The sequence below is a fragment of the Paramisgurnus dabryanus genome, chromosome 11, assembly GCF_030506205.2.
Source record: "Paramisgurnus dabryanus chromosome 11, PD_genome_1.1, whole genome shotgun sequence".
Classification (NCBI taxonomy): domain Eukaryota; kingdom Metazoa; phylum Chordata; class Actinopteri; order Cypriniformes; family Cobitidae; genus Paramisgurnus; species Paramisgurnus dabryanus.
This window is the reverse complement of record NC_133347.1, coordinates 30,110,959-30,126,259: the sequence shown is the minus strand read 5'-3', so window position 1 is coordinate 30,126,259 and position 15,301 is coordinate 30,110,959. Positions and strand designations below refer to the sequence as shown.

At 38.7% G+C, this 15,301-nt stretch overlaps 1 protein-coding gene across 1 annotated transcript in view; it reads right to left on the bottom strand.

Moving 5' to 3' along the window:
* cacna1db (calcium channel, voltage-dependent, L type, alpha 1D subunit, b) overlaps positions 1-15,301 on the bottom strand; it is a 216,090-nt gene that overhangs the window by 65,876 nt on the left and 134,913 nt on the right. Inside the window, exons 23-29 of the mRNA XM_065247770.1 lie at positions 6,510-6,617; positions 6,356-6,408; positions 6,123-6,269; positions 4,183-4,384; positions 3,937-4,095; positions 3,141-3,251; positions 2,967-3,044 (exon numbers count right to left, since the gene is read on the bottom strand). Of these exons, the coding sequence (XP_065103842.1) occupies positions 2,967-3,044; positions 3,141-3,251; positions 3,937-4,095; positions 4,183-4,384; positions 6,123-6,269; positions 6,356-6,408; positions 6,510-6,617 (858 nt within the window). The remainder of the gene's footprint in view (positions 1-2,966; positions 3,045-3,140; positions 3,252-3,936; positions 4,096-4,182; positions 4,385-6,122; positions 6,270-6,355; positions 6,409-6,509; positions 6,618-15,301) is intronic.

The window sequence follows — 15,301 nt, the reverse complement described above, 5'->3', positions numbered from 1 at the left end:
GGATTATACGCATTTGTGGACAAAACTGGTCATTGGATGTACTTTGTTGGAGAGTTTTTATGGGTTATTCACACATCTGAAACAGACTGGATTCGATTCGCGTTCCTTATACCAGCACAAAGGTAAGGAGTCAGTTTATATTATGCATGTTGTTATCTGGACTTCTGTAATAAAATACTATATTTATGATACTAGAGCAATTTAATCTCAAAACGGACACCATACACTGACGCTAAACCCTTAGACCTTTTAAACGATGTATAGTAGTGTTATTATTATTGTTGTTTGTACACAGTAGGCTATATGTGACCAGTCACGGAAAGTAGGGACACAAGTCGGATCTGGGCATTTTGAGTTATTCACAGATTCTGAAAGTGCAGTTTCTAAGCTTTCCAACGATGTGTAACACATGGAAATCTGATAAGATTTGGAGAAGTTGTGGCCATTTGAATATAGGAACTCAGAAATACTCAAACCGAGAAAATCAAGACGAAAGGGACTCTTCTTTTCAGCTGGGGGAGACAATAGGGCTCATTTACATCTCATTTAGCTAAGCCATGCCCCCTGTAAAACCCTTTTTGAGATGTTCTAGCATCATATGTAGTATTTTATGACCAAATGACAACCCGCAAAAATAAACATGACTCTTTTACCTTTGTGGGGATCACAAGTCGAATCCAGTCTGTTTCAGATTATTCAATGACCATATTTGTCCACAAATGCGTATAATCCGTGAAATATAGATTGTTTACATCAGATTTCGCATGAATGTCTGGTAATACAATATAACATATAATCTGAAGACTATTTAAATCGTAACATGTAAGGGTATATGAGCTTACACTCCGTTAAACACATGAACCCGCCTTCAAAGTTTGTATTTAAAATAGGGAAGTAGTATAATAGATCATCCAAACAGCGCCTTCGAAAACGTGACATCCTTTAGAGAGGTTACCAATGGCTCGCTCGTTCCTCCATCAGCCAATGACTTCATGGAAAATATTGATAGACAAAACATGTAGCCAATTATATGAAGAATACAACTATATCTGTGTAACTTCTGTGTGTTTGGACTCATGCTGCGCTGCAAGAACTGACATACAGATGACGTCAAAGTACCGCGAGAGCGAGTCGAAATTAAACTACTCCGTAAGATTTCTTGAAGAGCTCTCGCGGTACTTTGACGTCTTCCGACTGCGGCGCCGCATAAAGTCAGTGACGCGGCTGACGTACGATGCGGCTGACTGTTATTTGTTCCGCCCCAGCTTCTTTTATTTTTCTTTTGTTTTGTGCGCCCGAGCTTTACAGTCTGGGGAGACGCAGGCTATAAGTTTGAAAAAAAAAAAAAAACTTAGCAAACATATCTGAGGAACAGGGCAGCGCGTCACTACAGTCACGTGACTTCACGCTCGAGCCGGAAGAGAAGACAATGCTAAAAAAAAAGTCGTAATTCTGCTATTTTTGGACCAAACTGTATTTTCGATGCATCAACACAATCTTACTGACCCACTGATGTCACATGGACTACTTTGATGATGTTTTTATTAACTTTCTGGACATGGAAACCATACATAGATTTTCAATGAAGGGGAAAGCTCTCGGACTAAATCTAACGATAAAACATCTTAAACTGTGTTCCGAAGATGAACGGAGGTCTTCCGAGTTTAGAACGACATAAGGGTGAGTCATTACTTACATTATTTTCATTTTTGGGCGAAGTATCCTTATTTAGTAGTCACGCTGTTCCCTTTGGGGGCGGAGGCGAAAACAAAAGCTTATACAGTATGTAAATATACACACAGACAATGACGCCCCCCGCTGCACGCTAGAATCTCCGGAAAAACAAGCCTATTTTAACCGCAAAATGTACGCTTTTAAATATACAAAAACTGCTATCTCAAACATGGAGAGGCTTCTTCGTGATCTCAACTAACAGATTCTGCAATAAAACGAAAATCACAAATTTCGAAAAAAAAACTTTGTTTCTCATTTTCTCGAAACTTGTGCTGCCGACTTGAGTCCCTGGTTTCCGTGACGGGTCACATATATATATTGTTAGCAGCATTAAAAAAAAACTGACGTCCTTCCGTCCGCGAGCTAGTGCGCGTCGAGAGGTTAAACATTTATTGACATTCAATGATTTTTGTTCAAGGGTGTATGTATTGAAAGTGTACCTCAGTGACAGCATTTGTAGCCTTTTTCTAAGAGCGGAGAAGTAGGAAGTTGATTGTCATCCTTTTTTAATATAGGCTATGCAGTCTGTTATTTTGGTGTGTAGATGCATATTGTCAGGCCTTAAAGAAATAAAAAGCTAAGTATCATCAGCGTGGCAGTGAAAACTAATTCCAAGTCTCTTAATTATAGCTCTCAGAGGTAGCATGTAAAGGTTAAAAACAGAGGTCCAAGCACTGAGCCCTGTGGCACTCCATACTGCAGCCACGATCGCTTTAACACCTTGTTATTCAAAGCTACAAATTGAATCGGACAGATAAATACGATTTAAACTATGCCAGCAAACAGACAAGAGCAAATTATGTGTAACTCTAATAAAAGTGATTTCTGTACTATGTTATGGTCTAAATCTTGACTTGAAGTCCTCACAGACAAAATTTCCATCTATAAAGGAATATAACTGTGAAGAAAATTTTTCAAGGGCTTTTGAAATATAGTAGATTTGGGATAGGTCTATACTAATTCCCTGGGATTTCGTTAGTTTAAGTAGGTTTTTTAAGTAATTCTCCTTAAAATGAGCTCCTTTATGCAAAAGAGATTCACTATTTTTTAGTGAAGAGTAATTAATTTCTCTGTATAATCTTGTTTGAGCTGGCATCCTTTAAAATCTGTAACGATGTGTGGCTCCAGTAAAGGCAATATCTCAGAGAGTGAGAGACACACACAACATGAACTAGCAAAGGTGAGAAATGAAATGCGTGATCAGACAGCTGAGAGGAGAGATGGAGATCTACCTGACTCAGAATGATGTCTATTACACTGCCAATCACCACCAGTGCATCAAACACATTCCAGGGGTCCACACAATAACCCTACAGATAGACAGGGAGGATTGACATCACAGTTTGGGATGGGGGCTACAGGCGCTTTGCATTACAGCTGCCAAACTCTCAAACTAAAATACTTACTTTTGGTTTAAAGGCAACCAGTTTGAGAATCATTTCAACTGCAAAGACTCCGGTGAACACCATGTTCAAGACATCCATTGAGTAATTGAAAAGATGTGACTGGCCGTGATGCTGTGTAATATATACATAAAAAGAATTAGAAAGTAAAATATATTTGAACGAACTTACACTTGTCACCACTGTATCAGAAGCTACATCATATATATCAATACACTGTTTGTGGAACCTGGTTGGTTGGGTCAAGGGTTGGTGGCACACAGTTCAATGCCAGTACACTACAGGGTGCTGCCACAGAAATCTGACATTAAAATTACTGCCCTCTTGCCCTGAACGCACCCATTTACTAAAATCCTTGAATAGTCACTAACTGTGGATGTGAGGATAACTTTTATAAATCATAATAGAAACATTTCAAGCACCTTCTCTCCTCTCAATACAGGCTTCGAATCTATGGGTAATATTCATTCTAGATATAGGTCATGAAAACCTTTACCACAACCTGTGAGTAAAATGTATATTCCCAAAAAATTTTTGCATCGCATCTCCTCACTGATAACAGATAAGTGCAAAATTTGTTGTCCTTTCTGAATGAGGATAGCATTTTGCATATACTACTGGTGTGCACCATTTCCGTTTTTCAATTATTGTTTTAATCATTAACTGATTAACTTAAGTAGCTCTGGGTTAACAGTTAACCTAGTTCTTGATCTACAGAAAGACATCTGAACTCTGTTTCATGTTCTCTGAAGGCATCACATGTGTGTAGAAGTGCTAATGTTTAAAGATGTTTTCTTACCTGGACTGCCAGACAGAGTGTATTGACGACAATAAGCACAAACATGCCGTACTCAAATCCTGTGGAGTTCACCACATACCAGAACTTATACTGGTACAGGTTTTTAGGGATGTATCTCCGCAGCGGACGGGCTTTCAGAGCATATTCTACACACTGACGCTGTGGAAACATACAAACAGTAAACTACAATAAGATTCGTATCCTGACTGTGAAATGGAGCAGGATTATATCTGTAGTCACTCACACCTGGTTTTTATCCAGCTCGCAGTTAATGTACTCTTTCTCGCCCTGCTCTTGAAACGTAACGATGACAAAACCCACAAAGATGTTCATCATGAAGAAGGCGATGATGATAATGTAGATGATGAAGAAGATGGAGATCTCCACACGGTAGTTGTAAATGGGTCCCATGTTCTCCCTGTGTGAGTCAATGGCTCTGTACAGCAAGCTGCAGATGACAGCATGGATACAATAAAAGTTGGTCATTATTTCAGCTCATTTTGTACATTTCAACAGGTCGTTCCTGTGGGATTTGCAGTATGCTCCTGGACGCAGAAAGTGAAGTCATTTATGCAAATACAGACTTTAACACTTCCCCCGCCATTGATGAGTTAACTCGTCAATTAAGAAAAAAAACTGCTACCCTGCCAATGACGAGTATTACCTGCTTTCCGCAATACCGCTATTATGCATCAGCGCTCTTCCGCAACTTATAAAACCCAGAAGTATTGCCCTAGGGCAAACAGCTGTATGTCCGTGTAAGTTTTGAGGATTGCTCTGCATCTGATCTTTATCAAAAGTCCTTCACAAAAATGAAATTCTCTCAACTTTTTGCTCAATATTTTGTATTTTGCACTTCTGTCATGTTTGGTGTAACTGTACAAGAATGGTAAGTACTATAACAAACTTCAAATGTTCATTTGTAGCAAAGATGTGCATGTTGCTTGTGCAAAAAAAATCATTCAAACTCAAATTTTTTAATGATTGAGCCAAAACCAAAAAGGAGTTAAGTTGTGCCCCGCTCTCCCCTACTCATAAAATTACACCGTAAATTAGATGGCGAAAGAGAAATTATGATGTTGCACTATGGCACCATCACTACATGGCAGCTCTCAGAAAGCCATGCATGGTGGGGAAATGCATATAAGTGGGTAAATATCAGTGAACGATTTAAAAGTATATTGTTAGTGACACACTTCCTGCTGGCAGCTGGTGGCGTTATGATTGTGACCCACAACAGTCACACCCATGTCTAAGCTTTTCCCCAAGCATAATGGACAACAAGTGTGTGCAAATGTTTGAGATTTAAAGCATACCAAGATCTTTAAAAACCCACTGAATATAGGTATAAAGTTTGATACAATACCATGGCAACAATATTTAAATCACAAAGACTTTCACAATTTACATCAGCCATGTCTCTACATTATTCTGGCAAAGATTGAAGTGACTAATTCTGGGAACACCTAACAAATTACTAAAAGATTCTACGATTGGACTCCGTACACACAGAGTTTATAGCATAAATGATTTGATCTGTGATTTTAAACCAAGGCTGAGCAGAACTGCAAATGACTAGGCATGATCAGTGTTTATGATCAAGTTACATTTAAAGGGGACATTCCATGAAAATCAGACTTTTCCATGTTTAAGTGCTATAATCGGGTCTCCCCAGTGCTTCTACCAACCCAAAAAACATGAAAAATAGCAACCATTTCTTATAAATTACCTTATAACTTGCAGTTTTAATGGTCTTTTTAAGGTTGAAGATGAGGATTAACTTTACCTTAGTGCAAGAGAAAGAAAGAGTGACAGAGAGAACGAGTGAGTGAGAGAGTGCGAGTGAGCGAACGAACAAGAGAGAGAGCAACGCGACATTTCACTTTCATCAATACATGTATGTTGTTTAATATAAAAGAAAGGAAGAGTAAACTGCACTTCTGTAATCCAAGACAATCCGGTGCAACCAGAGAAGGATGAGACAATATAGACAAAAAAGGGATCGCCGGTGCAGCACAGATGTCCGTATAAAAATATTTTAATAAAGGTGCACAACAGTGACTAACGTTTCGATGCACAATTACATCTTCATCAGAGGACTCTATACACAAAAAAGACAATATAACTGATACATCTAAAACATTTCAATGCATGAAATAAATGTGTGTGTGTGTGTTGGTTCTTACGCAGGCCAGCCTTCAAATGTTGATACGGTGAAGAGTGCCATCATAGCCATTAGTACATTGTCAAAGTTAAAGTCACTGTTGTACCAGAGTCTCTGTCGGACCTGCGGCAGTGACGTCTCACCAATGCTGTACAAAATGTACGTCCCTCTAAAAACAGACAACAAACACGGTGAAGTCATCACACAAGTGTGTCATGTACCAGAGAACTCAATCCGTAACAACAACTGGCTTACTTGCAGTCCTCTGGGCTTGACTTCGTCTCATCCGTGCAGCGGTAAAATTTCCCCTGATGACAAAAGATTTTCAAAGGATTTTTCTGCGCTAACAATAATGTTAATAAAGGAGTTATTGAAAGTTATGTTAACGTAACCGAATTAGCTGATGTACCTTGAAAAGCTGAACACCGATACAGGCAAACATGAACTGAAGGAGTGTCGTTACAATCATGATGTTACCAATGGTCCTGATGGCCACAAACACACACTGAACCACATGCTAGAGAAGGAGAGAAAGAGACTTTAACACACTTTATTTAACCATCTGAAGAACATTATATTAAACACCCAAATCACCACATTGTTATATGATCAGATGAAAAAAAGATTTTTTTTTAAATAACACCAAATAACATTATAAAAAAGAGAAATTAAATTAACTCTTTCCCCGCCATTGACGAGATATCTCGTCAATTAAGAGAAAACGCTTCCCCGCCAATGACGAGATTTTCCGTCTTTCCGCAATACCGCAACTTTAAAACCGGAAGTATTGCCCTATGGCAAGCTGCTGCATGTCCGTGTATGTTTTAAAGATCGCTCTGAATGGGATCTCTATCAAAAGTCCGTCATAAAAATGGAATTATCTCTGCTTTTTGCTCAAAATATGGTGTTTTTGCAAAAACCTACCCATATTCAAAAGCTGATTGCAAAAGAACCACTAAAGGTAGGATGAAACGTTTTTTTTTGTTTGAAAGCAGAGGGTCTGTTCTTTCATTTGGTATATTGTATGTTTATATATTTAAAGAAGAACATTTTCTGGAAGGCATTAAACTTTGGTGAAAATCATAAAAAAACGCTGGCGCTGGCTGGCAACTTTTTTTAAAAACGCTGGCGGTGAAAGAGTTAAAAGAACCAGAACATAAAAACAAAATATCACCAGTTAAGCAATATATCTCCATCTTCACAAAGTGACAATAAAGCTACAGTAGTTTAAAATTCAAGCAAGCTCCCTGTAATATGAAAAAATATCTATATTTGGCCCTACAGGATTTCCAAATGTCTAGCTTGGCATGTCCAAATACAAAGTTTGCCACCGTGCACTGCTGACTGTTTGCTCTTGAATATTTACACCCATAAACAAACAGTATCTTATCAAAAACAAAACCCAAATCCTCCAGCATTTTTCTTTAAAAAAGTAAACAAATGGGACCAATCTGAAACACTCAGAGAAAACAAGACAGACAGATTCTGGCGCAGAACAGAAAAAACAAGCAGGCAAAACATTCATGTTAAACTTAGTGTTGGTTGGCAATAACCTCCACTGTAGGTCCCCAGATAGAGGAAGAGGACTCCTATAAAAAAGCCTCAAAGGAGGAGAAAGATCAGCAGAAACCATTAAATTACTCAATTTTGTCTCATATCTGTCCTTAACATTCTCAAAGCAGTCAACTTTGACACAAATATGATAGAGGTCTCTTTTTCCAGCCACCTGGAAATCAATAGCCATTTAAAATTAAGTCGTTTTACGTCACGTTCATCCCCTGAAAAGACCTTGGGAGACACAAACAACTCAGGAAAAAAAAAATTTAGAAGGACCTCCAGACAAAGAAGAGTTTACAAACAGGAGAAGAGTGGCAGGAAGAGCGGTTTTTAACTCTTCTATAGGCCACTCTGTAGTTCTGATAGACCTAAACCCTGCTTGGTTGCAAATGTCCACAGCTAACCTTCATGTTTTGGAGGAAGTGTCAATAAAATCAGAAATTTTGGTCAATCCATTTTTCATAAGTGTTAACAATGGAGTTAGAACTGCAAATATTTTCATCTAAAAAAGGATTATAGAACAGAGGTTCATCAAGTCCAAAATGGTGTTTTTCATGTCTGAGTAGTTTGAAAACTGTCTAGAACTGAAACTGAAAATGTAACATCAAATGAAAAAAACGCTACCATAATAAGAAATGAAAAACAGTTGCTTGTCTAAACAGAACCCACCAAAAGTTCTGAGGAGAGCCAGACCAAAAGGCACCCATGGCCCAAACTTCACAGGGTAAAGTTTTGGGCTGTTTTCAATCTTATAGCTTTAACCTTTGCTGCCAGGTCAATCAAACCTTGCTTCTGTTCATTGACTGGCAAATAGAGAAATGCAGGAGAGCCAGTGATAGCCATCCCAAAAAAATTAACCAATACTTTCTGCAAACTTTGCAACAGATCTTTGGGTGAATCGAGCACATTTAAACGATGCCACATCATGGAGGCTACTAAATTATTAATGATGAGCACTCTTCCTCTATAAGACAGCTGTGGCAGAATTCATTTCCATCTTTGTAAACGTCCAGAAACTTTCAAAAATACCGGCCCAGATCTTTTGCATGTATAGATCTAACACAGTCTCACCCCATTTCGTCAATATTTGACGACACTTGACCATTCGTCATATGTTGACGTGAAGGGTATACCTTTCGCGTCATTTTTTGACGAACTGGGGACTTCAATACTATTACGTCCGTTGCATTCTCTTTCCTATTTTATTACCATTTGCGCGTCGGTTTAGGGTTAGATTAAGCAAAATTAAACAGTGTATGCGAAATTAAACAGTGTACGCGAAATTAAACAGTTGTCACCTGGCGTTGGGGTTAGAGTTAGGTTTGGGTAGGGATGTCATTATGTAAATCTAACCCTAAACCGACGCGCAAATGGTAATAAAATAGGAAAGAGAATGCAACGGACGTAATAGTATTGAAGTCCCCAGTTCGTCAAAAAATGACGCGAAAGGTATACCCTTCACGTCAACATATGACGAATGGTCAAGTGTCGTCAAATATTGACGAAATGGGGTGAGACTGGGTTGATAGATCAGTCCCAAGAAAAACTCCTAGCACTTTAATACCCTCCAAACTCCAGGAACAGTGCTGGGAAAGATCTGGAGTGCCACCGTCTTACCAATCACCCAGCAAAAAGGATGCACTCTTCTGCCAGTTACCCGAGAGGAGAAGGCTTTCTGATAAATCTCAAGAGATTGTGAAGTTCTTAACATCATTGACAGATCTAATGATGAAAGTAATGATAAAAAGATGATTAAAAATAGTCCATTCTGGAATACATTAAGACTGGGCTGTGTGAGTCACTGAGGAAACATTAAGTTAAATCCTGTTGGTCAAAGTCTTGGATAGTATTTTATAGTCTACTCCAAGTGATTAAACTGGGTGCCAGCATCTAATGTCTTCAAGGTCACCCTTTTAGGAAGTAAGGTGATCACAGCTCTCCATAGGCTCACTGTTATTGTACCTCTTTTAATGTTTTCCTTAAAAACGAGAGAGCGAGCGAGAGAGAATTTTGACTTTTAACTCCCTTTATTTAATCATTAAAAAGCATCTTTCCACACTTAATCACAGCTGAAAAACAAACAAAATGTACAGGGGACACGGATCACAATCAAGGACTACCAGTTAAATATTAGAGTTCCATCCTCACTAAGGGACGTTAAAGCCCCATTTACACACCATTTTAGTCAACCAAAAGAATTTATGCTCTACAATCACCCTGTACTCAACCAAAGCCGTAAAAAACCCAAATCATTAAGAATCTTTGCCAGAACAGAGAACATTTAGAAAAGACATGAAAATCAGTTTCAGTAGCAACACAGAACAAGCAATTACACAGAACATTCAGATCACATTTTGACACGAGTGTTGGTTGGTAAGATGCAATGTAAAAATCCTCTCTGTTCAAGATTCCTTTGGAAATCCTGACTTTAATACAAGTCTAATAGGGCACACCTTTCAAAGCCTCATGAAGTGCGATTCTCTCCAAGTACTTAAAGGTGAGTGGTTTCATTTTCCGCTCACCATCCAGAGAAACATTCGGAGACACAGTCAACATTGGAAAAGAGCAATCAGAAGGGCCTCTAGACAATGCATTCTCTGAAAATGAGTAGTGGCCGGAAAAGCAGTTTTTAGCTCATCTAAGATCTGTTCCACCAATCCTTACAGATTGAATGCCTGTTTGACTAAAAATAGACTCCGTGTCCTCCATGACTTTGAGGAAAAAAATATTAGATCAGCTATGGTAGATACACTTTTTCCCAAAAAAGACTGACAACAGTGTTAGATTTACAGTACATGTAAATCCACTTAAAAGAGGGTTAAAAACAGAGGTTCATTAACAAGTCGCCATGTCTATGGATATTAAACACTGACCAAAAAGCCAAAACAGAGCCATAAAAATGAATATTGGAGAAAGACACCTTACCATACTTGGACATTAAAAATATACCTTTTGGCATATGAAATCAAGTCTAGGGCTAGAAAAAGATTATCAAAAAATGTATGACCGGTTTTCAGTTAAGGTCTTCAAAAAATTTTGTAGTCTGTTCCAAGTAAAGAAACAGGCCTCCAGCACTTGATGTCCTCTAGATCCCCTTTTTTTGGAAGTAAGGTGGTCACCGCCCTCCTTAAACGCACCGGTAAAAGACTGTTCTCAATACTTTCCTTAAACACAAGTAGAAAGTCTTTTCCAATGATAGGCCAAAAACCTTTGTAGAACTCTGCATTTAATCCAATCAAGGCCAGAAGCTTTACCGGGTGACAATTCCTGTACATCTGAAGTTATCACCCCCCCAAGTTAGTGGCATGTCAAGCAAAGACTGATCTCTCTTTAAAAGTTGAGATAAATCCTGAACCCCATTCACAAAGACCTTTGGTCCCAGAAAATAACCGTAAAATTGCCAGACAAGCGTCTGTGTGAACACAAACTCGTCCCGTAAATCTTCTGAGATCGTTGCCGAAAAGAGGACCTAGTCAGATACAGGGAAAACCCTCTGTGTGAACAAGAAGCCGAAACAATGCCGTAATGGCCGTGTCATAGTGATGACGCGAACGTCATCACAACAAAAGTTATGGTTCAGCTCTTTAAAACAAGAGATTTGCATGCAATACAACATTCACAAGGAGAAATGTCAACAAACTGGACTGAAGCAGATATCAGGTAAGTTAATAGCTCGTTACTTACTGGGCAGAAGCGGAGTTCATTCAGCAGCATAAAAGAATATCACGTCACATGCTCATTTGAGCTAAACGAAAATGTCTATGCTCATCCCAACAAGATATATCGTTCAGATCCTCAAAATGGGGGTTTTAAATGCATATTAACAATCACTGTGAGAAATGTCTGAAAACTGTATTAAAGCAGAGATCAGGGAGCTCGTCAAATATCCACTCAGAAGCTGAGATCATTCAAAAGCATTGAACTGTGCGTTCACGCGCTCTTTTATAGTCTTATCATAAACAAAAATGCATGCAAGTGTTTTTTGGAGAGAGAAATAATAAATAATTTGCAAACTTCAGACGCTGTGTAGAAGAGAGGGCAGGACTTTAAACAGGTCACGTGTCTTTCCGGGACCTTGCATCCGGCAAACCATTGGCAGTGTGAATGAACAAAAAAACCAACGATCCCGGAAAAATCCAGGATGCATTTGCCATGTATTTTCCGGAATGTCTGTGTGAAAAGGGCTCTGGAGAAGTAGATTAACCAGCTCTTCTTTACAGTAGTTAGCAGTGTAGAGCTCCTCATAAAATATTTAAAGCTTAATGCTAGAATTTTTTTGTCCACATTTTCTTGTCAAATTTGAAGAGAAAGGATCTAGTAGTGTTTATGCTATCTGCGGATAAAAATTTGCACGGGTCAGCGCCTCCTGTGACCTCTCCTCCAAAATGTTCTGTAAAAGAAACCAATTACGCTGCAGAACCCCATTCATATCTACAACATTCACATCAGTTCTAAGGTGTTAAATCTCTTGCTCCAGCTGCATCATCGTATTATCCAGACTATTCAGACAATAGGCAGAATAGTTCTGACAGAACAGCTTAATGTGGACTTTGCCACTGTCCCAACATTGACTTAAGGACTCTGACATTTCCTCTCTCTCCAAAACTCCCAGAAAGAAGTAAAAGCAATCACAAATGTCTGATCTAATAGCAGTCTATTATTACATTTCCAATAAGGTTGCTTTTAAGTTTTCTCAGCAGAGACATCATCAACCGAGAGGTGGTGATGGTCAGACAGAGCAGTTGGAGTAATAGAACTATAACAAAATTTATCTCTCATACATCTTTGTACATAAAATCTATCCAGTCTATCATGTTAGAATACATTTTCACCCAAGTGTATTGTCTAGCTAAGGGAGAAGATTCCCTCCAGACATCTACCAGATCATGATACATAAGAGATCTAAGCATATCAGAAGATGAGCTATGAGGTTCAGAATGAGTCCTATCTAAAACATGATTTAGTGTACAGTTAAAATCACCAGCCAGCACAATAATCCTATCACTTGGGACAATGTTAATAGCATCCTTAAGCTTTGCAAAACACCATATGTTCAGCGAATACACGTTTAAAAAAGAAAACTCCATGGAACCATGTAGCATCACATCCACTCTGATCAACCTACCAGGTACTTTAGTAATATTCACAGGTAAATCTTTAAACTCAGGGGCCAGCACGAAAGCAACACCCACACTTAAGCTGGTCCCATGAGAAAAAAAATCTGCCCTTTCCAATCACCACTGTACATGATTTTGAGTATCAGTGTGTATTTCTTGTATAAACACTACACTGGCACATTTTAAAGAAACAATCAAAAAGACTAGCTCTTCTAACAGCATCATGGCACCTGTTAATTATTATTTAAGAGTCATCATACTTTCTTTTCCGCTGGCTTTTGGTTTATTGGGTCCACTGTCCGTCCTGGCTTTCTCTGCTGGTGCCGAATCTCCAGTTGTCTTTTCATTCCGTGTCACAAACGTATACATTGTTAACTTTCATACCCACCACCGCCTATACCGCCTCTCCACTATAAAGTTTTTGTTCCGCTTCAATTGATATTACGACGTAAATTCATTCTTGTAAGCTAAGGTCTGATGTTGTTTTAAGTTAGACTTAAATTTAAAGTGCATTTATTTCATTGCTAAAAACAATATTATTTTGTGTATTTGGTATAATACAATGTGTTCGCATGGTTTATTGTAAAAACATTATTTCCACACACCATACATTTTTGTAGCTCCAGATTTCACTTTCTTCCTGAAACGCACTTATTTTGTACAAAACTCTTCGATTTTGAAAAACGCTGTGTCCCTGATTGGCCAGTTAATCTGTACGTTGTGACTGGCCTGAATACCTCTGACGTCAGCTGGAAATGTGACAATCCTTACCATGTTTAAAAGATTTGGTCACAAGGCAAAGCTAACAGGAGTTAACTTACAGGTTGTGATTCTGAAGCGGAAATTATGATAATGTCGGTCTTGTCCACTTCACCAATCCCAGGTAGTAAACTGAACTAATACATACATACACAACAAAGAAAATGTAAAATCGTGAATCGGACCATAGTTGCTCTTTAAATGTGTCGTTTTTGGGTGTATGTCAATAAATAAAGGAATCAATAGAGATGGGCACAAACACAAAAAACAATTTCCTCCCATTTGTCATGCCCCACTCGTAACGTTCCAATTCCGCCCCAGAAATGCTGATCTAACCCTACCCATGATTTCCATTCATTTACATACAGATGTGAAGTTGTTTTTGTGGCAAAGATACTTTCCCTTAAAATGAACTACTGTAATCACAGTCAACACTTCAGTAGGGAACAGTTTAAAATGTGATATTAATGGAATAGCTAACCAAAACATAAAAATTCCCTAATAACTGACTCCCCCTCAAGGCATCCCAGAAGTCAGTTCAGTTCAACAGAAGAATGGAAGTCATGTACATCTAAGATGCCACAGGTAATAATGCTAGAATTTCCATATTTTGGTGAATCACAGCGGTACTCTCTCTTGTTTTTGGGCACTCTTCACTTTGACAAACCTCAACCATCTCTGCAGATTAATCCGGACTACGGAATAACGCAAAGGAACAATGCAACGGAACAAACTCAATGACTCTGCCATGTGACCACGAATCCATTGGAACTCTCTTCCTCATGCTCTCTTACGCCTTAAAACAAATGCAAGTATTTATTCATTTGCTGATGCTCAAGTTTTCACCCCTTTTTTTTAAAGAGATTCTTAGAGTTTCTGATGGTTAATCCTATAGTGATATTGCCCCACTTTCTACTATTTTCCATTCTTTTACTCTCTCTAGGTTTTACGTTCATTGTGTTTGTACGTGTAGTTAGTGTTGTGTGTTTTTCATAGTGTAACGTTAGTTAATAATAGCCTGACTATGTCAGACTTTGTACTTCCGCTAAATTTCATTACGTTTCTGTACTCAGTCTGAGATACCTCCAATTCAAACCGTTTTCCCCCGGCTTCAAGACCGACGGCCCAATCAACGAACAGAGGGCGGGCTGAGAGCCATGACGTAGACGCTAAGCGCAGAATGTACGGTTGTAGTTTGTAGTGGACATGGAGGCACAGAAAGCTATTTGCTCTGTTTTGGAGAACTGGCACTTGCCAACTTAATCTCCATTCAAAATGTTTAACAAACACTCTTCTTGTTCGGGCTTAAGTTGTTGCCCTACTCCCGACAGGTTTTGGGAAAAGTTGAATTTATCAACTATTACCGATCGTCAGCGAGAAACTGTGTGCAGCACAGCTTGACGTGCAAAATGATTAAGAAATCATGGAAGGGAATTTCATTGTTCACAGTTAATGGTGGAGGACGCGTGGTTAAACATTCTTTGGTGACGTTCCTGATTAATCCGAAATTATACTCATTATCCCCTTTGAGCTAAATTCTGGGATTCCTGAAGCTCATTTCGGTAGGAGAGCAAAAATTTAAGTTTAAACCGTCAAAACTTTAAAACGCATGCAAACTTTTGGCATGAAGATGCAATGTCCGGAATATTGTTGTATACGCTGTTTGATGGGCATGTGAAGACGCATTGCGGTGTTAGGCCTGGAGCACGTCCTATTAGAAAATGCACATCTTTGGAAGGCAGAGAGAGAAATGCAAATATGCAGGTCA